The sequence below is a fragment of the Periplaneta americana genome, chromosome 2 (assembly GCF_040183065.1).
Source record: "Periplaneta americana isolate PAMFEO1 chromosome 2, P.americana_PAMFEO1_priV1, whole genome shotgun sequence".
Lineage (NCBI taxonomy): Eukaryota > Metazoa > Arthropoda > Insecta > Blattodea > Blattidae > Periplaneta > Periplaneta americana.
The window spans coordinates 147362812-147386317 of record NC_091118.1 but is presented as its reverse complement, the minus strand read 5'-3'; the positions used below and the strand labels follow the sequence as shown (position 1 = coordinate 147386317).

The following is a 23506-nucleotide window of genomic DNA, read 5'->3' as shown; positions in this document are numbered from 1 at the left end:
TCACAAAGCAAGATTGATTCTACCGATGTCATTTCTCTTCCGACTGTACTCTTGAATATAATTCAAGCTATCTCGTGACCTTTCCTGTCGTCCTCTCTTCCTTATCGCATTGTTTTATTCGCAATCCTTTCGTCGGTATTCCCTGCTTGCGAGATATTATTATTATTATTATTATTATTATTATTATTATTATTATTATTATTATTATTATTATTATTTCACGGGTTAAATACTCTGACATTTCCTCCTGTACAGTAGGGAGTTTTTATCTATCAGCTGACAGGATGTCCTGGTAGTGCGGTCAGCGTGATGCAAGCTCACTATTCAGACACTTCCTCCACGGTATCACATGCAGGACTGTTTTCATTCGCTGATTCGTCTGCAGATACACATGTTCAATTAAATGTGTTAGTCATGGCTGACACAAAGGCAGTTGTCAACACATTGATTCGACCTTGGTAGAATTAGTTGCGTTTAAGTGTAGGAGGCGTCTCTCTTCACTCCAATTTTCCTTGATTACAGATCTTGTCTCATCTTAGAGTTCTGCATGTGTTTAGGCGGTAGTGTTGCCAACTGGACGGAAAGTCCGTTAAAACTGACGGAATTTCAACGTAGCGCGACGGAAAGAAAAACGCCTTTGACGGATGACGGATTTACATCATTTTTTTACTTTACATTTTAATTATTTAATTTTTGGGGGAGCGTAGACCAACCCAGCACATCAACTGCAAATGATTTGGATGAATAATTATTTTAATCAAAATTAGTAAGTTGTGTTAAAATTTGCTTTTTAATTTTATATAGATATATTGAGTGAGTCTTATTATTTTTAATTTTGACGGATTTTGACGGATTTCCTGGTGTTAGACTGATGGGAATAAAAGTTATGTTTTGGCAACACTGTTAGGCTCACGCACTTTACACTTGCAGTTGCACTCCTGAAGTGAACGTTAATGCACTGGAACTTCGTGCACGGAGATTATAACTTTATCGTGTGTAGTAAGTGACCGATGCAGAGGAACTGAAAATTGTGCAGGCGAATTGAATTTATACGTAAGTAAATTTGCATTTTAAGATCAAATATTTCCAAATATTTCTTGGTATTTTCAACTCAGATATATACTATAGAGTGGAAGGAAACGTATTACTTTCCCTATCATATATTATTCCTTTAAATATGACCAATAAAGATTGTAACATTTTGTTTCTGTGCGGACGATTTAAGATAAACCATGAGTGGCATTTGGAAATCTGAAACTACTCACCCAATCCTTTTGAAATATTTACTACACATTCTAAAAAACTGACAAAAATTGAATTCCTTAGGCTAAATAGTTTCCGAGTTACAAAAGAATGTATATATTTTTTTCTAATTACTTAACAGAAAGTATCTCCCGTCTTACAACTTTCTGTGAAGATATTTCCCGTGAATACAATTTTCAAATTTAGTACCAAATTTTTATGTATCTTGGTTAGTTTTGTGTGTAGAAATTTTTCTTTTCTGATTTTTAAAAATTGAATGAAAATAATCATAATACATAATTAAACGTCTGAAATGTGCACTTCGTTAATCTTTGCGCCAAAACACAATACCTATTCTTGTTCTTCATAATTTCCTTAACTTATATGCAAAATTTTGTTTCAATAGAACAACACTTGTAACTTGTTACGTGATGCAGACGCGGATTTTTGTTTGTTTGTTTTTTTTAATAGGTAAGCAAATAAAGATTTCGTACCATTGTTCCTTCAGAACTCTTATTTTCTTCTTTAGGCATGTTCTGAAATATGGAATATTTTTAAGACATAAAATAAAAAACTGAATTTTCGACCAATTTTTGTCCGTATTTTACTCAAGGCGTACCTTAAAAATAATTTTTGTGTTAAAATTTTGATTGTGGATTCCATGAAATTGTTTAAAAGTACGAGTTTTTTATACTGTAGTGTAAAGTGATGTTTATGGCTATGTTTTATTATAAATTTATTCTTAAAAAATAAAAATTTCGATTAACTACCTGAAAAGAAATTGCAAATTACTCCTCAACTAGAGTAATGTAGCTGTAGATTGGCAATTCTGCAGCCAGGGTAACTCGGATAGAATTACAACTACCCCTCTGTAAGTCTGTAAAGTGAATAATTACATATTACTATTTATGAACTGTTGCGTTGCTACATATTGCATTTAATTTTCTCTGAAAACTGAAAATTCTCAACAGATTATTAGTTGGATCGAAAACTTTATTCGAAAAAATTTGTTCATAATCTCCTGATCTATAACTAGTGAAATTAATGTAGGCCTAATAGTTCTCCTTCTAATCCTGTACATGAAGTGTCCACTATGTAACAAAGAAAATGATGCGATCGTGGAGGACTGATGGAGTGATGAGAGGGAAAATGTATACTCTCACAGACTTTGTTTGTTTCGTTTTGAACTCGAAAACTCAAAACCACCGTTCTAATTGTTCAGCTAACTATATATCGATAATTATACTTATTTATGATAAGATATTTATCTCAAATAGTAGGCCTAATATAAAAATAATATAGGCTTCAATATAAAATTATCTATATGAGAAATAAGTAAAAAGTGACAAAAGATTACAATTTTGCTTGTAATAACTTATTAAGCTTATGTGTATGTAAAATATTTCCAATCAAAGTATGTTTACAGTGATCCAATTAAGGAAAATTGGGAATTCCAATGAAAAAGTTTTTTTCAGACGTAGTTGTTTATTAGTGTAAGGCAGCGGTTCCCAACCTGTGTGTCGCGACATCGTGGGCGTTCAGTAAAGCGTGTCGTCGGTCAAAAAAGGTTGAGAACCACTGTTGTAAGGCAGAGATGAGACTCTAAATTTAAATATTCTAATGTTTTATTTTCAAAAGGAAAATATTTTACAAGTTTTATGGGCATTGAATCTAACTGGTCTTGGCTAGGTAATGGATACTTTTTGTTTCCCTGAAGTTCGCAGCACTTACTCATAGAGAGATCAGCTGTTAATATATGTTTTTCAGGGAGCTATTGTTGATGAAATATTTTGAGTGCCTGCACTGTTAATTCCAGAGCGCCAGGATCAAAGGACATTTTACTCTGTACTATATTCTTTCTGCCATTTATTTCAAGTAGATCGGGTTAATAACAATTAGCAATCTTACAATTCAAGTGAATATTTTGACTCAGAAATGTCACAGTTGTTTTGAAACTGGAAAAATGAAGAACATTAACTCGTCTGTAACATCCGTGACAAAATGTGTATAACATCCGTGACATGGAAGAAACGGCTATAAAATATTTACCGGTTATGTTTTTGTGAACTAATTGGATGCCATGAGATTTGCATAGCTTTCACGTGGAAACTGTAAGAATGAATCTCTCTTTGCTTGAGACAGAGATCTGTGTTTACACTTTTTGTTAATAAGGTGTAAAGTGAGTTCACAAATGTGACGGAATCTTTTCTTTATTTTTTGCAATAATAATAAATGTTATTCAAACAACGTTTTTCTGTAAAATGGTACTGATCTTCTAAATTGATTCTAATAATAAAAGTTGACAAAAGTCATTTAACTTTCAGTATAGACTTTGAAAATAGTAAAAATGTAACATCCGTGACAATTGAAATGGCTTAGTGACAGAAATTCTTCATATATATCTCTTCTAGTCACCTCCTAAGCATTTAATTAGCCTCAAGTATACTTAGAAGGTTGCAGGTTAAAATGTTCATTTCAATACGTCCGCAGACAGAAATGTCCACTACATAAATGTCCATAAATAAAATGTTCACAAATACAATGTCCTCTTACATAAATGTCCATAAAATTAAATGTTCACTTATATAAATGTCCATAGAATTAAATTTCCACTTGTTTTAATGTTCTATACATGAGATCATAATTTTTAATGTATAAACACATAGAAATCTCCAATTTACAATCCATTTTTTATTCCATCTCTTGATCTTGACCTTCCTCTTCTGGCTGTCCATGAATTTTTAAGTGATAAGATATTGCACGAAGGTAGCGTTTTATATCATTCCTATCTTTGTATTCATGATATCTCCTGACGATTGCCTCTATCAGTTGTTGGTTTCTTTGGTAGCCTATGTTTATTTTATTAACTAGAGGCCTAATATTTCGATAAAATCTACTCGAATTTGATGTATGAGAGTTTTGTCCATCTTAGATATTTTGAATTAACCCCCAAACACTCGCATGATGAGTAGCGACCGCCTTCTGAAATTTACCATGAAATGCTTCCACTGCATTGTTTGCTCGTTGGTGTCCTTGAAGAGTCAGCATATACATGTTTTAAATTGAATTCGGCCTTTTTTATGCTAGACATTTTGTTGTGGACGTTTTTGTATGTGTACATTTTGGTATTGGACATTTTTATACTGGACATTTTGTTGTGGACGTTTTTGTATATGGACATTTTTTTACTGAACTTTTTCCCTTGGACATTTTGCTCTGGATATTTTTGTTTGTGACCATTTTTCCTCTGGTCATTTTGAACTGGACAATTTAATCTGGAAGCATTTAGAATAACAGTTTATAAATATTATTTTTAATGTGTACTAAGAAAATATGTGATTTTTTATTATAAACAGGTTGGACGTACAGATTGAAGGAGGCAGTAGAATGCATTAAAATAAATTAAATACTTATTATGCGTTTTGTAATTAGAAAATTAGAATGAAAGTCTGCGCAGTTTGGCAACAGCGCGTTGCCGGCTCACGTACGGAAGCACATGCGCATTTAGCTTTCGTCCCTTTCGCTCCAGTAGGATTTCCAGACTTCTTTCTATTTAATTTACAAGAAAACCGTCCCTTTTATTGAAAAACTGCAAATGGATCAATTTCCTTATCAGTTTCTCTATTGATATGAGTAAAAATCTGAATCCTATGGACAGCACTTGCCGAGTAAAACAGTATTGACATTTATGGGGAAATTATTCTTTCCTGAGAAAAGTATTCATTTGGGACTAATATGGTATTAGAAAATTCTATTGTACTTTATTCAAAGAATGAGCTGTCAAAATCTGGACAGTTGTATCACTTCCACTCTATAGTTCTTGTGTCCAGGAAGCAACCTCGTAACTAATGATAATTCAAAATAAACCATGTCGCTGGCCTTGGCTGTTAAATTACTTGAGAAATGTTCAATATTTACAATTTGATTCATCCGAAAAGTATACAGTCACCAATGAAATAATTTTGCTCGAAAGGCATTAGTATTTCAAAGAAATCCTTAGTAGTAATACTTACTTACGAATGGCTTTTAAAAAACCCGGAGGTTCATTGCCTCCCTCACATAAGCCCGACATTGGTCTTTATCCTGAACAAGATTAATCCAGTTCCTAGCATCATATCTCATCTCTGTCAAATCCATCTTATTTTTGGGTTTCGTAACGAGCTCTTTTTTTTTACGGTGATGGGTTGTTCCCCTTGGCCCAACCTCCAAGCTGGAGGACCACCCGTTGTCGGTTGTCCGCGACTGCTTATTCCATATATTCGCATTTATCCTCCATATTTGTCTTAATAGTAGGACAAAATAATAATATGCTAATTTCTTTCTAATTTTCTCCGAGAAAGAAATCATCTGCAAGTTTAATTCTTTAGGACAAACTTAATTTCTTTTTATAACTATATACGAGGTGATTTATGAAGCTATGTCTGTACTTACATAAATTTTAGTTAAAGGTCTGCTCACACCAACGCGAAACGCGTAGAGCGGGATATGAATCTAGGTGGCGGGACTACCGCAAGCAGCGTTTTCCCGCGTCCCGCCTGAATTTTGGCAATGGCGACTGAACAGTTAATAGTTTGTGTTAGGAGACTTTCCATCCTATAAGACATGAGCAATGAAGATTATAGGAATGTAAGGAAGGAAGATCAGTTCTGGGATGAAATAGGGAAATAACTGCATGCACCTGGTATTTATCACTGCTTTATAACGCTTTATTTTTTTACTTGAGTATAGAAGGTAAATCTCAAAAACTGCGTTCGTATTTTCGTGGGTCCAATAGTATGTCAAATAACAATAGGATACGTCATATAATATGGTATATTGTGATGTTATATAATTTTACCAGACTAGGACCTAGCTATATATGTAAAAGTTTTATAGACTTATAGTAGGTTAAGTTATATATCTGCAGTGCTCGGGAAAAGTGACATAAGTCAGTTTCCACAAACCCTTTTTGATAATTTATTGACAACTTACACTGGTTTATGTCGATTTGATTTTTTTCTGTATGAATTATTGTAATGAGAGGAATACCTATGTATTTTTTTTCAAGCGAGCAGATGTTCCGTAAGTTGTCAATAAATTATCAAAAAAGGTTTGTGGAAACTGACTTGTGTCACTTTTCCCAAGCACTTCAGATATTTACTCATAAATTTAAATAAGTAGGTACCAAAACGTATGTTAAAACAGCATATCATGCTTACTTTCAGATTGCTATAAAGCATGACTAATTAATTTGGTGCAATAGTGTGTGCACGAAGTATTTTTATTACAAATTAACTTATCTTCAAGAACTAGTTATAGGCCTATATGCACCTTTATTTAAGATAAAGTAATGACAGTTTCTTCATAGCTTATTTTTAATCCCTGCTATAAGCTGAAGTTAATTTATTTAATATCAAGTTTAGCGTTAATACACATAATTATAATAGGTATACAAGGCAAAATCATAATTTAAAACACCCAACTATCGCTTAAGTAAGCCTAAGAGATATCATTATTATGTGATTTCAGAAATTTTAAAGCCCAAAATGTATAACAATTTGATAAACCATTAGTAACTTCTCCTAATAATATTAAATTATCGGATACTTTTCCCAACTATACAAATAAAATGGTGCCATGAGTCGTAACACTGTAAATATCAGTGAACAAACGACAACCCTTCTCTCACACCTACTTTAAAAATCACTGGGAAAGTGAGGTGGAATGGGACGTTATGATTTATTTTATTTCTTTACTTCGTTATTTAACGACGCTGCATCAACTGCGGGGTTATTTAGCGTCGATGAAATTGGTGATAGCGAGTAGTATTTGGCGAGATGAGGCCGAGGATTCGTCATAGATTACCAGATTACCTAACATTCGTCTCACGGTTGGGGAAAACCTAGGAAAAACACCCGAATCAGGTAATCAGCTCAAGCGGGAATCGAACCCACGCCCGTACGCAACGTTTTCCGGGTCGGCAAGCAAAGCCGACTGAACTACGTCAGTGGCTCGTTATGATTTATCTCGAACTAAACACTGTTACATACATACATAAGTGTTCTGCCCATGGGCAGGTCTTTCATTACACCGCAAACCCAGCATTCTCCAATCTTTCTCATTTTCTGCCCTCATCTTAGTCTCCGCATATGATCCAATATCTTAATGTCGTCTATCATCTGATATCTTCTTCTGCCCCGAAATCTTCCCTAGTTTTCACCATTCCTTCCAGTGCATCCTTCAGTAGGCTTTTTCTTTTCAGCCAGTGACCCAGCCAATTCTTATTCTTTTTCTCTTTCTTATCAGTTTAAGCATCATTCTTTCTTCATCCACTCTTTCCAACACAACTTCACTTCTTATTCTGTCTGTCAACTTCACCTACGCTCCATTCTTCTCCATATCTACATTCCAAATGCTTCTATTCCTTCCTCTTCACTTTGTCGTAATGTCCATTGTTTCTGGCCCATACAATGTCACACTCCACACAAAGCACATCACTAGTCTCTTCGTTAGCTATTTTTTCAGAGGGTCGCAGAAGATGCTGAAGATACTCTTTTTTCTATTAAAAAGCTTTCTTTGCCACTGTTATCCTCCTTTTGACTTCCTGGCAGCAGCTCATGCTACTGCTTATACGAGTAGTAGGCCTACATCCCAAATATTTGAAGCTGTTCATTTGCTCTACTGCATGTATTCTCATTCTCTGACTCCCGATTACTTTCTGTAATCACAACCTTCCAATGTAGAGCGTGCTGTTCATCGTTCGAAGCTCGACGGATGATTGCGGAAGGCAGTTCAAGTACGAACAGTGCGGGACAATGACAGTCATAACCTTCTGTAAGCAAACGATCATTCCGTACAGTGTGGGAGGAAGATTATTTTTGCTGTGCGTTCGGTGAAAACGTAAAGTGTTTACTATGTTGTAAGATACTATCAGGAATACTACTGAGCAACATAAATGACATTATAGGCTTTTCCACCCAGAACATGCCGAAATGATAGGGAATCTGTTTTCTGTAACGTTATTATTATTATTATTATTATTATTATTATTATTATTATTATTATTATTATATTTTTATTCATTTCTTAGTCTTTTTGTCCCCTTATCATTTCACACCGACTCACAATTAATTGAATGCGATGTAGGGAAGAGAATATTTCTTTGGAACAATACTTGACAGGCAAACCTTACGGACTTTCTTGGTCATGTGGTCAACATGATACATGGCCAACGCTGAGATAACACAGGACAACACATGACAAGGGATAATCACAAAGTCCTGTGGATGGAAGATGAGAATCGAACTAGAAATCACTTGGATGGAAAGCTCATACGCATCCACAGATCCCAAGCAGCATACATTATAATCGTAATTACAATAATGATCATCATAGTAGTAATAATAAATTATTACTATCATTATTATTATTATTATTACTATTACGTGATACTGTGCACTAACCTACATTTATGTAGTTATTTATTTAATTACGTGTGATCTACATCGCTCTCATTAAGTTTAGAAACCAATAAATTAGAATAACACATCTACACTTTTATTTAGAGAACACCATTCATGTTCACAGAAAATAATATACCTTCGACTCTCATACATGTTGCTTGGAAACCTGTTGTAATCATATCTCCTTTACGTTACAGGTCTGTGAAATTTTATCTTATCAGTGACTGCAGCATCCACAATGTTGGATATAATCCTGGGATCACTCGCTCTGTGCTTTCTGCTGTCAATCTTCATATTTCTTGTACTGTTTCCTTACAATCTCGATACTACTCTTTGGTGGGCTGATAAGAAGCTGATACAAAAGATCCCTGGGCCAAAGGGTATACCATACTTAGGCTGTGCTTTTATGTTTGCTGGTCACCGTGAAGGTGAGTCTTTTATCATTAAAAGTTATCTCAAAGTCAAGTATTTAAGTATACCAGCTTGATTTCATCAACATGAATGCCATTCATTATTTTTGGTGTAACAGAAATACAACCTCAAGTAAGACTTGTAATTTAATGACATCATTACATAAGACTCATGAAATAGACAATATGACAAAACATACAAAAATAAAAAAAAAAAAACTTTAATTAAAATAACAAATTCAGGATTATTTTTCCCACTTACAGGTAACAACCTGATTGTTTTCGTACATTCCATTTTATTAATTAGCTTATAATCTTTTTATGATAGGGTCTATACTATTCCGCTCTCATTCAGTACCCTGTTATACCATACCTAAATATTGGGTTGCTACAAAAGTTCGTAATTTTTATTTATTTATTTATTTATTTATTTATTTATTTATTTATTTTTTTTTTGCTGTTACAAAATTTTTTATTCAGTAATATATTCTTTTACATTACTTATGACACTTTGTCATTGCTATATTACTTTTTTCATTCCGCGTGTGAAGAAATCCGCTGGTTAGGAGTTGTAGAAGTCGTCAAGCCAAGTTTGTAAAGAATCTTCGTTATCACAGGACTTTCCTTGAAGATTGTTGGAGAACGAAAAAGGTGGTAAACTGGTTGTGAAATCTGAGGGCGCAAAATTGGGTGAGTATAGGGGATGTGGAATAACCTCCCAAGTAAGCTCCTGGATAGTTGTTTTCGTCATGTTAGCAAAGTGTGGGCATGCATTATCGTGTTGCAGCAGCACTTGATGCAGTATCCCCAGTCATTTTTCTTCAATTGCGGCCGAAAAGCGTCTGAGTTGTTGGCAATAAGTGCCAGCAGTTATGGTTATATTCCTGGAAAGTAATTCGGAGTATGCGACGCCATCTTTATTTCACCAGACGCATTACGTCATATTCTGTGGATGGATACTAATTTTTATACTGGGTATTGTGTACTGTAACGACAGAATCATTTTCTTGCGCTGCTTTCTCCGGTGGAATTCTCCCCATATACGACAGAAATGTTTCGAGTCGTCTCCTCTGCCACTGCTCCTCTATTAAACGTAAAGAGAAGAATAGCTATGTCGAAAATGTTGGTTTTTCTTCACTTTACATTCTATCTTCTTTAATCCACAAATAGCATAAACTTTCTCAAATTTGCAAAATTAAAGGCGTATTTGCAAGCATAACACTCCAAATAACAAATGACAAATGGTAAACGATAAACAATCCCCTAACAACGCTGTTTTGTGTTGATGAAAAACAACTGTACGAACTAATGCATCAATATAATACAATAAAAAATCGAATTTATTTATTTATTTATTTATTTAATCTGACAGGATTAAGGCCATAAGGTCTTCTCTTCCATCCCACCAGATTGCACATATAAATACAAAAAAAAAATACAGATGCTGATGAAAATAATACAAATTAAATTAAAGCCCTATAGAGGGTCAACAGGGTCAAAAGAACACTATAGAGCTCTCATCGAGCTAATACAAGAAAAAAAAAGAAATTATGAACATGATATAAGTTCCGAACATGTTAATTTATCAGTTCATCACACGAACATAGACTAGTTTTGTAACATTGGATGTTAGAAAACGTTAATTACGGAAAATTGATCCCAGATTTATCAGGATAACACTACAGCTCACACTGCTAACGTACGGAATTGCATCGAGAGTTCGCGGAGGCAAACAACGAGAATCGCGTGGAAGGGAAGTCTTACAGCTTGTCGCCCAACGTAGGAGTACGTAAACTTCCTCTAAGACTCTGTAATTGAAATTAATACTCGGAAAATATTTACTTTGTCGTCTTTCCACATATGCTACATTTAAAACTAAGTTTCACAAGCTGCTATAGTCAGTATCATTAATTCTACCATCAGCACCAGTAATCCAGTCATAATCACCACAAGTATTACCCATCACTAATAATAATTATATGTTCTAAGGATTATAACATTGTTATAACTCCCATTTAACATAAACATACAGAGCGTCGTACAATTCAGCCGAAAAAGTTGAAAGGATTGTAGAGGGGGAGTCAGAAAATTGAGATAAGGAACTTATAGTCTACGGGTTCAAAATTCCACGCAGTAAAATAAAACGTCTTAAGGACTAGCACGCCACTGAATAAATTTCCATCTGACGTGGTGAAAACAGATGATCATTTGTTGCAAATAAGATCACTTCCACCCTGATTGTCAGGAGCTTCATATTATCATTCAGGTCGGAGATTCAAATCACCGCCTTGTGGATACGTAAACGTAAACACGTATAGGCTTACACACGACATAACTACAAAGTCTTTGCACACGGCTAGCATATTATTTGCATTTGTTGTTGAAAATTACCTGTGTAAGCTACTCCAATCGCAATGTATGAAGTAAAAAATACGCAGATTCTCTAAGAAATAATTGAGGGAACTAATTAGCATATTTTTAATTTTTAATCTTCAACTTGGTGAGGTTGCCAAAGACAAAGAATGTTAAACAGTAACATTTAAGATGTAACATTTAAAATGTCTTACAAGAAGTTTGTGTACAATAAACTGAAATTTACAGTAGATAATGTTTTACAATAATTAAAAGTTGCAGTAAAATAAAAAACAGATAAAAAATAGAATGAGAAAATTCAACTGTAATTTGAATTGAAGTATAAGTGTCGCCGTAAAATCTGCAGAGAATTCTTCAAAGCTATCATAGAAATTTCCTTAATTGTTGTTGTTGTTGGGACTCCAAATTTATGACAGAATGAGACGAATTGCTTTGTTAGGGTCCCTCTAGCGCCCACCATTAATCCGATTACTTCTATATCCCTGAGTTTATAATGATGTTTTGTAATAAGGGATAGTTGGTTCATAAATTGTCCTTTTCTCTAGATTAACCTCCTCGGGTTGATTCTGATAAGTCTCGAATCTGATGGTCGAATCCAGAATATAACCTTTTGTATCTCCAGGTTTAAATGTTATAATATCACAGTCTAGTATATAGTCGCGAAGATCAATACGTAGTAAATATGCAAACATTAGATAGTTGCTCATCACTAGGATCGCTAATATCGTCTCATTACAGGCAATACAAAATAGTACCGTCACAGTCTATTGTTTCTAGCACCCTCAAAACTCAAGCTTCGTGACTGTACATAGTAGACTGTGATAATATCAATACGCCGAAGACTTCCGGTATCTGCTTTTCCATGGACTTCTTCATAGGTAGTGTAGCCATTGGACTTAAGGCATGTTGTGATTACAGATCTGATCTTGTGATGCCTGCTGTTACGAAGAGTTTCGCCAAATGGGCATGAACCCAAGACGAAAAAGAAAAATATAGTATTTAGGGTGCAACGGTGACATGCTATAACGTAGAATAAGTCTTGCTTAGAAATGAAATAAACGCTTAAAAATAAATCTCATTCGTAGTTATAATTTAAATAAGTGCGAAGAATAATAAAATAACAGCTAGTCTTACCTTATAAGAAACAGTTTCAGCAATATTTAATAATACCGGTACGCATTTACAATGTATCGAAGATATTGTCTCTTGAGGTTTTTAATTGTTTACTATTCATAAGTAACTTGGGTCTTACAGTAAACAATCGAGGGCCAATTTTATCAAAACAAAAATGACCATTATTTTCAAAATACTGTTCAGTATTTTTTCAGTATATACATATTTCCCGATTAAGCGAGAAGGAATAAAACTTGTGAAGATACATATTCCTTTAATAATGACATCTGTAAAAATATCCTGTATCAAAAAATGCATTACAGTTCAGTAATTAGGCCACGTCGACCGTAAGTTCCTCTGTCAAAATGTTCGTCTGAGTCCCCTCCATAATCTCTCTAATTTTTTTCTGTTGAATTGTAGGGCACTCTATATAGACTAATTAAAACAAATCATTTTTGTTGCTCACATATGGGCAAACTACAAGCTATTATGCTTTCATAATCGTATCATTTCTCAAATAAATAAAAATGTTTAAGTTCAACAGTTTTCTTAACATGAAAATGATGCAGCATATTGAAATTACTTCAACTTTAACAAACTATTTTTGACAACAAAAAACACACATCTGTAATTTCTGTTCTTGAAGAACTAAAATCGAAGACTGAGAGGATGTTCTCTTTTTTCTGTTTTAGATATCCTTAACATCTTTTTAAAATTACGCGAAGACTATGGTAACACTGTTAAATTTTGGATTATAGGATTTTTGTATATCCTCATCAACGATCCCGATGACATTGAGGTAAGTTATTCTCTAGCACCAGAACAATATTTAACACAGTGGTTCAGAACTTACGGAAAGCTAAGACTGGTTTTCCATACTAGGCCTTTATGATTCCTAATGTTATTCATAGATACAGTATTACCTAATAAAGAAATGTCTTCTTATTTTAACCTGTGCATATTAGTATTAATTGTGTGTAGGTATCTATAATTCTGAACAGCATGTTATCTTTTGGTCCACTTTGTTATAGCTATAGTATTAAAATAAATATACAAATCCACACTGTTTCTACCCTTGACATACTTCGAAGTAGCATAATTTTATACTAATGAATTACATATTCAAACATCGCTGATGTTCATGAAATTTGATCTCAATAGATAATTTTAAAAGAAGTTAGAATAACTTAAACTCAATGAAAATTTTCCTCAGTCAAAACAGATTAAAGATGTTAACTTTAAATTACAATGAATACTGCAGTAATTCTAATAACGTGAAATTTTATTTTTTTCTAAAAAAATATATTATAATATCTGTATGAATGAATCTTATAGTTACTGTTGTGTTTAGATAGCTTGGGCGGTCGTAGCATTCTGGCAGTAAACCAGGCAAGTCCATTTATATTAATAACGGAAAAAGGGGTGTACGAGTTAGTTGCTGTGCATCTTGTAGAGCTCACTTCTTTTCCTTGTGCAAGTGCGTAGTATATTATTGCGAAACATTAGTGCCGTAATGAAACTAATAAATACATTGTAGTAGAAGAGTAAAAAAAAGACTGCATTGTGTTAAGTACGAGTGTTTCGTAGCAGTGAGTGGAAAAACTGTGGTTACCCTTGACATACAGGTACTTGACCAATGTTTTTAACATAGCTATAACGCACGTCAGGATGCATGCAGTTCTTCTTCTTCGTCCTCCTGCCCCACTGAATTTGCTGAGAAGTTGACAAACTTCACATCACCGTACTCAAATGTTCGTGCACAACACCGGCCAAGCTATCTAAACACAACAGTGCATGTTTGTCATTTTGCATAATATCGTTTAAAGTTTCTTATTTACGTTTTTTATAAGTCTGCCATAATTATACCTACGAAGTTGCAAATTTGAAACATGTTTCTTTGCAGACGATTCTTAACAGTCGAGCTCACATAACAAAGACCGTAGATTATCAGTTGCTTGAACCTTGGCTAAACACAGGACTACTAACGAGTACAGGTAAGAGAAGGCAATATATTTCTGTGCCAATGTATTTAATTTCGTGAATGCTAATTGGTAAGAGCATGGTGAAATATGCCAGCAGTAGCGTAAGCAAACGTCAATGCACGCAAGTTTAACATTGAATGAAAATTATGGCCGTAAAATAAAATTCCGTTCCATCACGGACGTACGTCATTGATTTTGTGTTTGTTGCCATAAATAGGAAAAAACATTACGACTTGAAAATTCAGCCAAGCGTTCGTTCATTGATAAGTTTTCAAGGACTTTGGCCAAGGCTCTTAGGGAATCAAATCAGATCAATGCATAGTTAATTAAACATTACTTTGGTAATGTTCATTTTATAATGAATGATTGTTAATGTCTCACAAGTTTTTCACTGCAAATCCAGCGTTCTCCAATCTTCCTTCTTTTCCGCATTCCTCTTAGTCTCAGCATACGATTCGCAGTTTGCCTTGGGAAAGATAAATTCAATAACTTCACGTTCACGTTACTTTCGATACACCACTCTCTGTTTCGCATCTTACATGATTCTCAGGGGGCCCCAGCCTGGATGTTATAAGAGTAAATTTAACTAATTACATCCTCCGGACTTGACCGAAATTCACCACAGAAGTTAAATATTAGTTCTATCACGGCTTTTGTACCGATCAGAGACCGCGAAATCCCAATCAGCCTTTTCCCTGCATGATTAATGTTATATTTATATACTTAACAATAAGTAATTTAGCCACTTCCAGTCTATTATTTAGTAGACTATTGTATCAGGTCCCAAAGATTCCCATATGAATAACGATTACTCACGGTAGAGAAATTGTATATTACATGAAATCTTATTTACATAAATACGCTTCAAAATAAATCTGAAATAATCTATAAATCTAAAAATTGTAACTCTGCTTTTGAAACCAAAAACAATATGTTCCATGTAATCACTCTGTATAAATTGGAAATGTATCCTTTGAAAAGATGGAAAACTTCAAACATCTTGGAGCAACAGTAACAAATATAAATGACACTAAGGAGGAAATTAAATGCAAAGTAAATATGGGAAATGCCTGTTATTATTCGGTTGAGAAGAGTTTGTCATCCAGTCTGCTCTTAAAAAAATCTGAAAGTTATCATTTATAAAACAGTTATATTACCGGTTGTTCCGTATAGTTGTGAAACTTGGCTCACTTTTCGAGAGGAACAGAGGTCAAGAGTGTTCGAGAATAAGGTGCTTAGGAAAATATTTGGGGCTAAGAGGGTTGAGGTTACAGGAGACTGGAGAAAGTTACACAACGTAGAACTGCACGCATTATATTCTTAACCTGACATAATAATAATAATAATAATAATAATAATAATAATAATAATAATAATAATAATAATAATCCGTGGCGCTACAGCCGTGAAGAGCTAGCCCGACCAGCCGGCTGCTGGCCTCACGCCCACATGCCGAAGCAGAGGTGGACGATCATCCAACCAGAACGAAGGTATCGTGTGGTTAGCACGATGATCCCCCCAGCCGTTATAGCTGATATTCGCAACGAATTTCGCTACCTATCGTAGCTCCGCAAGTCACCTGACATAACTGGGAATATTAAATCCAGACGTTTGAGATGGGCAGGACATGTAGCACGTATGGGCGAATCCAGAAATGCATATAGAGTATTAGTTGGAAGACCTGAGGAAAAAAGACCTTTGGGGAGGCCGAGATGTAGATGGGAGGATAATATTAAAATGGATTTGAGGGAGGTGGAATGTGATGGTAGATACTGGATTAATCTTGCTCAGGATAGAGACCGATGGCGGGCTTATGCGAGGGCGGCAATGAACCTCCGGGTTCCTTAAAAGCCATTTGTAAGTAAGTATGGATAGATTACGGTTGCCTTAGAGATGAAAACAAACCATAGCTCCAAAACAAGCATGACATCATAACATCAAACAGAAAAATAGCATACTCGAAAATGTCAAGTCATTTTATAATTTATTCCAAATTTATAAAGGTAGGATTATATCAAATTTATCAAACTCGTGTATAATTTTTATTATAACACTCGTCGAAATTGACACACGAGCTAATCTCTTATTTGCGCTAAGCATTCACTCGTGTCAAAATTCGAAATATAACGTTCTTGCTGCATAAATATTATCAATAGCCCAGCTTGACAATTCAAATTTTCATTAAAAATAAAAAATAATGGTTTGCATCTGTAACAGTCTATAAATGTATCTTTAATGTTTCCAGATTTGGTTCAAATTTTCAGATTCGTTTATGATTTTGAGCAAGCTTTCTGCCATCGAAGGTTTCAAAAGTGGAGAAGACGGGTGAAATCTTGCTCATTTTCAATTTTAAAAAATCGCATTTAAGTATCGGAATCTTTGACACATTAGAGCTTGAAATATATAATTAACACTACGGATATATTTGAAAACTTTGAAGATGGAAAGCTTGCTTAAAATAATAAAAAATGTGAAATTCTTAATAACATGTCAATCTAATAATAACATTATTTCTCTTTAAGGTGCAAAATGGCATTCACGGCGCAAAATCCTAACACCAACATTTCATTTTAAAATTCTGGAAGAATTCATTCATGTGTTCAATACAAACAGTAAAATCCTAATCGACAGACTTGCAGCGGCACAAAACAAAGGTCCTTTCGTGCATATAAACAATGAAATAACCAAGTGCACATTGGATATAATTTGCGGTAAGTAATGTATATGTAGGCTATGTAATATCATTTATTCTAAGACAGAGTAACCTGAAAACTATATGGCAGCTCTGCCATGAGCGTATGTTGTTAGAATTTATTTGAAATGAAAATAAATTAGTATTTTAAAGGCAGTGTATGAGAAACTTCTTAGATATTTATTTTTAATTGTTTTAGAGTGATAATACTTTTAAATCTACAAATATTTCAGATTCTAGTAATGTTAAAGTTTTTAATACAGTTCTTCAGTACACATTATTGCTAAAATACAAAGAATATAATTACTATATTTCCCTATACTCTCAACTTAACTTTATGTTGAGAAGTTCACAAGAAGTAATTAGAGATGAAATAAGAGAAAATATATTGTTATGTAATAGATAAAGTCAATCTGAAATACAGAATCTTTTGCAACGTTTCTTTATTGTAACGGTTTGTTCAGTATTGTATGAATTAAGGATCATCACCAGCCTGTAGTTCCATTCAGGAGCATAGGACCCTCTGTGAGAGCCTTCTACAGGACACGATTCTCTGCTATTGTTTTCACTTCATTCCAGTACTTCCCAACACTCTTCGTCTCATTACAGACAGTTCTTCTTCATGTTCCACGAGGTTGTCCTACATATCTTGCACCTTCAGGATTTCAATCTAAAGAACTTGAAAAACACGTTTTTAATGTAGTATAATATCCGTTTATTTTGTTTCAGAAGCGGCAATGGGTATAAAAATGCATGACAAAGAAAATGATTATAACGAGTATATTTATGCCGTTAAAAGGTAAGTTTTAAAATAAATTGAAAAGATGAACTCAAAGACAAACCAAGTGCCACTTATAACCTTTTCAGATAAATTTCTAAAACTACTTTAACATGCGGATGCATTTCTTAAGAATTAATTGAAGATAGATTTTTATTAACACCTCAGTTTTACAAGAATGTATGATATTTCTATCATGAAAAGAAAAGAAACAGATTACGTCCAACATGTTTTAGTACAAAATTCAGTCGAGTTCGAATATAATAATAATAATAATAATAATAATAATAATAATAATAATAATAATAAAAAGATCGTTCGTCAAGAACCAGGTTCCTCTCAACCAATTCCTGCCGATCTTCTACTGTTGTAGATCGACGCGATTTCCGAGGAAATAGTACAATCAATAGAGGGGGATGACTTTTTGAATTCTATGATGCGCGTATATTTATCTACTATTGGAAACAATGGCTGTTACATTCCCCATCTATTCGTAGAAGTAATAACTATAGAAGCCAGACTTACACGAACAAATTAGCTACCGGTAATACTGTCGATTAGTAGGGGTCAAGTAATTTTGAAAGCCAGTGTACATTTTAGAACAGTGAATATTTATTGATAATACGTATATTACGAAGAAATAATATAAATGTTGTCGTGCTATATTTCTACCCACATATTCTGACACTCTACCTATTCAATGAAAACTTCTGAAATATAAGTTTTACAGACTTTCTTCCGCTTTTCAACATTTACGAAATTGCAATCATATTCTAGAAAACTGCATTCTGGAACCAAAACTTATGTTCAATAGAATAAAAAATTCCAAGGTAGGCAGGCCTACATAATAAATTACATATATATACAGGGTAAAGGTTGGTAAAATTGTGATACTAATAATATTATGATAGTTCTTTCTGAGAATTTTTTACAATTTTATTGAGCGAGAGGAAGATCGGTTCTTTGCGTCAACGTATTAAAGGAATGTTCGTGGACAAGTTTCTGCACAAAACCGGTCCTTCTCTCGCTCAGTAAAATTATAAAAAAAGTTCTCAAGAAGTACTATTATAATATTAGTATCACAGTATTGCCAATCTTTACCCTTTATATAAATTACATTATTCGATTTTTATTTTGTGAAGCATGTTATTTTAAACGTATCGTATGTATGTTAAAATTTAAATATAGCACATTTTTAATGTTAATCCATTTTTCCATTATTTGGTAATTGGAGAATTAAGAGAAAGACTATCAGTAGCCAAGCGAGTAGAACAACAAGTTAATATTACTAAATTCAATATTTTGAAATTAAAGGAAGAGGAAACTAAGCAAAATTATCAGGTCGAAATTTCGAATAGATTTGCCACTTTAGAAAGTTCCGCCGAAGTTGAAAAAGAATTAGATGTTAACAGCGTGTGGGAAAATATCAGAGATAGTATCAAAATTGCAGCTGAGCAGAGCATAGGTTATTATGAAACTAAGAAAAAGAAACCGTGGTTTGATGAAGATTGTTGCATTGCAGTAGAAAGAAGGAAACAGGCAAAATTGAAATTCTTACAGGATCCAGTTGAGGAGAAGAGAGATAATTATTTCAATGAAAGACGGGAAGCAAGTCGTACACTTAGGAATAAAAAGAGAAGTAACTTGAAGGAAAAACTGAATGAGGTAGAAACAAATAGTAAGAATAAAAACATTAGAGATTTATATAAGGGTATAAAGGAATTTAAAAACGGATATCAGCCAAGGGTAAACGTGATCAAGGATGAGAATGGTGACTTGCTTGCAGACTCTCCATCAGTCCTAAATAGATGGAAAAACTATTTTGCGCAACTACTAAATGTACATAGGCCAGATAGAAATGATCGGGACGAAATTGAAATACAAACTGCTGAGCCATTTATACCCGAACCCACGCTTTCAGAAGTCGAAATTGCGATAGAAAATCTGAAAAAGTACAAGTCTCCAGGTATCGATCAAATTCCAGCAGAATTAATACAAGAGGGTGGAAGTGCATTATATAGCGAAATTTATAAACTTGTACTTGCTATTTGGGAAAGGGAAATTGTACCAGAACAATGGAAGGAGTCCATAATTGTACCTACTTTTAAGAAGGGGGACAAAACCAACTGTAGTAACTTTCGAGGAATATCACTTTTGTTGACGTCGTACAAAATTTTGTCCAATATTCTTTTGAGAAGATTAGCTCCGTACGTAGATGAAATTATTGGGGATCATCAGTGCGGTTTTAGATTTTTTGTATTCGACAGATAATGGAGAAAAAATGGGAGTATAAGGGTACAGTACATCAGTTATTCATAGATTTCAAAAAGGCATATGACTCGGTTAAGAGGGAAGTATTATATGATATTCTTATTGAATTTGGTATTCTCAAGAAACTAGTTCGATTAATTAAAATGTGTCTCAGTGAAACATACAGCAGAGTCCGTATAGGTCAGTTTCTATCTGATGCTTTTCCAATTCACTGCGGGCTAAAGCAGGGAGATGCACTATCACCTTTACTTTTTAACTTCGCTCTAGAATATGCCATTAGGAAAGCTCAGAATAACAAAGAGGGTTTGGAATTGAACGGGTTACATCAGCTGCTTGTCTATGCGGATGACGTGAATATGTTAGGAGAAAATCCACAAACGATTAGGGAAAACACGGGAATTTTACTGGAAGCAAGTACAGCGATCGGTTTGGAAGTAAATCCCGAAAAGACAAAGTATATGATTATGTCTCGTGACCAGAATATTGTACGAAATGGAAATATAAAAATTGGAGATTTATCCTTCGAAAGGGTGGAAAAATTCAAATATCTTTGAGCAACAGTAACAAATATAAATGACACTCGGGAGGAAATTAAACGCAGAATAAATATGGGAAATGCGTGTTATTATTCGGTTGAGAAGCTCTTATCATCCAGTCTGCTGTCAAAAAATCTGAAAGTTAGAATTTATAAAACAGTTATATTACCGGTTGTTCTGTATGGTTGTGAAACTTGGACTCTCACTCGGAGAGAGGAACATAGGTTAAGGGTGTTTGAGAATAAGGTGCTTAGGAAAATATTTGGGGCTAAGCGGGATGAAGTTACAGGAGAATGGAGAAAGTTACACAACGCAGAACTGCACGCATTGTATCCTTCACCTGACATAATTAGGAACATTAAATCCAGACGTTTGCGATGGGCAGGGCATGTAGCACGTATGGGCGAATCCAGAAATGCATATAGAGTGTTAGTTGGGAGACCGGAGGGAAAAAGACCTTTGGGGAGGCCGAGACGTAGATGGGAGGATAATATTAAAATGGATTTGAGGGAGGTGGGATATGATGATAGAGACTGGATTAATCTTGCACAGGATAGGGACCGATGGCGGGCTTATGTGAGGGCGGCAATGAACCTTCGGGTTCCTTAAAAGCCATTTGTAAGTAAGTAAGTAAGTAAGAAGCATGTTATTTTTCCATTTTTAGGTATACAGGCACTAAACTCACATATTTATGTTTTCAACTGTATTTTACAAGAAAATATCCACCACAATAATCTATCAGAAAACAAGTCGTACTTATATACAGCAGAATGGAAGTAGGAACAATTCCAATATTTACATAGGAATTACTCTACTCACCTCAGGTAATTTTAATATAAATGTAAATTTGATTAACGTATAAACATTATAGGAGAACAGAATGGTTTTCGAAAGGCCGAACCTGCTGCGGAAGTTATTTTGCACTTAAAATCTTGATGGAAGATAGAGAATTTAGCATGAGATCCCAAGTTATTTTTATTTTTAATGATACAGCTTTCGACTTGGTAAACGGAAATAAATAGTTTGTGACTTAGTAAGTAATCAGAACTCAGACAATATAAGTTCTGCAATTTATAATATTAATAATAATAATAATAATAATAATAATAATAATAATAATAATAATAATAATAATAATAACGGAATTGCAATTGAAACAAAATAATGATCTATCTGAATAGGTATCAATAAACAGAGGATTTAGGCCTGGATGAGGCTGTGTCCCATCCTAGTCATAAGTGACAAAAATGCCCTTTTAAACAGTGGAGACAAGGATCTCAAGCAAAAGTAAATATAGTAACGATAAATGTCTACATTCTTTACTGCATTCAGATGACTTAGTTTTAATTAACAGAGCTTAAGATGAGCTATAAATAGAAAAGCTGCCGACTTTAATATGAAATTATCTCTTTACGTATGTAAAACAAAAATTAAGGCATTAGAAGTCAAGAGCTCATTAGAAATAAAATATGCATTGAAGATATAATAACGGTTCAGGTTAATTCATTTAATTACCTGGACTATACGAAACGAGATAACTTATGGCATTAAAAATATCAGAGTTGATCAACACATAAACCGTAAAATGTCCTATTTGTCATATCTTTACAGTATCCATTCGCTCAAGACTTTTGAAAAGCTTCTGCTTCATGATTTTGGGAGATCTCCTTCTGAGAGACATACCGGTATTTGTGATCAAAGTTACATAAGATTTATCTGAAAATATACACAAAGGCTAATAGTAGTGTTAGTAGTAATGGTGGTAGTGATACTTGGTGGTAGTAAAAGAGAAGATCTAAAGGAGCATATATGAAGGGTTCAGAACCATAGTGGGCCAAGCGCCATTTACTAAAACCGTAGAAAACAAGGGTTAAAATGAAGTTATCACCATAATTCAATGGAAACATATAGCAAGTAATATAAAGTATACACATTCAAACTAAATGATATGTCAATCTTCATTAAACTATGGCATTCACTTAACTTTAACCCTTGCTTTCTCCGGTTTTAATAAATGGCGCTTGGCCCAATATGGCTCTGAACCCTTTATATCTTCAAAGTATCTTGTGAAGTATTATAGCCTAAACCTAAAGCCAAAGAAAAATAAATATGAATTGATTAAGTCTTGTAGTTCAATGAATCAGTAAGTCAGTAAAGCATTTAACATACATAATGAAATGAAGCAGATATTCAGTGGATTATTTTAATTCTATACTACACGACAAAAAGGACATAAGTCACAAATTGCAAGTTCTAATTAGAGCAAAAGCGAAGTCTGAAATGAGGATCAATAGCATTATGATAGCCTGGGAAACTGACTCTCTACATCATTATGGAAGGGGATAGACATGTCTTTGTACAATCTGAAGAAGTACACGTTTTGAATTCACATGGAGCTCATAACTCAAAACCATTAATTTCTAGAGACTTACGCCCTTTTACCGTTCACCGTAGAATTGTTCTTTACAAAAGTAATTCACAGTTATGAATTAATTTCTCTATTATATTTACAGAATGACCCAAGTCATCGTAAGAAGACAGCTAAGTCCTTGGCTATACAGACAATTTATCTTCGAACTGTCTCCTTTGGGTCAAGAACAAGCAAAGCTTCTGCAGACATTGCACAATTTCACTGACAAGGTGCGTATAATACGAATGCATGGTTAT

The 23506-nt window shown here is 34.0% G+C and overlaps 1 protein-coding gene across 1 annotated transcript in view; it reads left to right on the top strand.

Moving 5' to 3' along the window:
- The first annotated feature begins 408 nt into the window (after window positions 1–408).
- Window positions 409–23506, top strand: part of LOC138695196 (uncharacterized) — an 80166-nt gene continuing 57068 nt past the window's right edge. Inside the window, exons 1-8 of the mRNA XM_069819655.1 lie at window positions 409–766; window positions 931–1053; window positions 8882–9112; window positions 13273–13379; window positions 14484–14574; window positions 17085–17273; window positions 17984–18053; window positions 23353–23479. Of these exons, the coding sequence (XP_069675756.1) occupies window positions 8923–9112; window positions 13273–13379; window positions 14484–14574; window positions 17085–17273; window positions 17984–18053; window positions 23353–23479 (774 nt within the window). The 5' untranslated portion in view covers window positions 409–766; window positions 931–1053; window positions 8882–8922. The remainder of the gene's footprint in view (window positions 767–930; window positions 1054–8881; window positions 9113–13272; window positions 13380–14483; window positions 14575–17084; window positions 17274–17983; window positions 18054–23352; window positions 23480–23506) is intronic.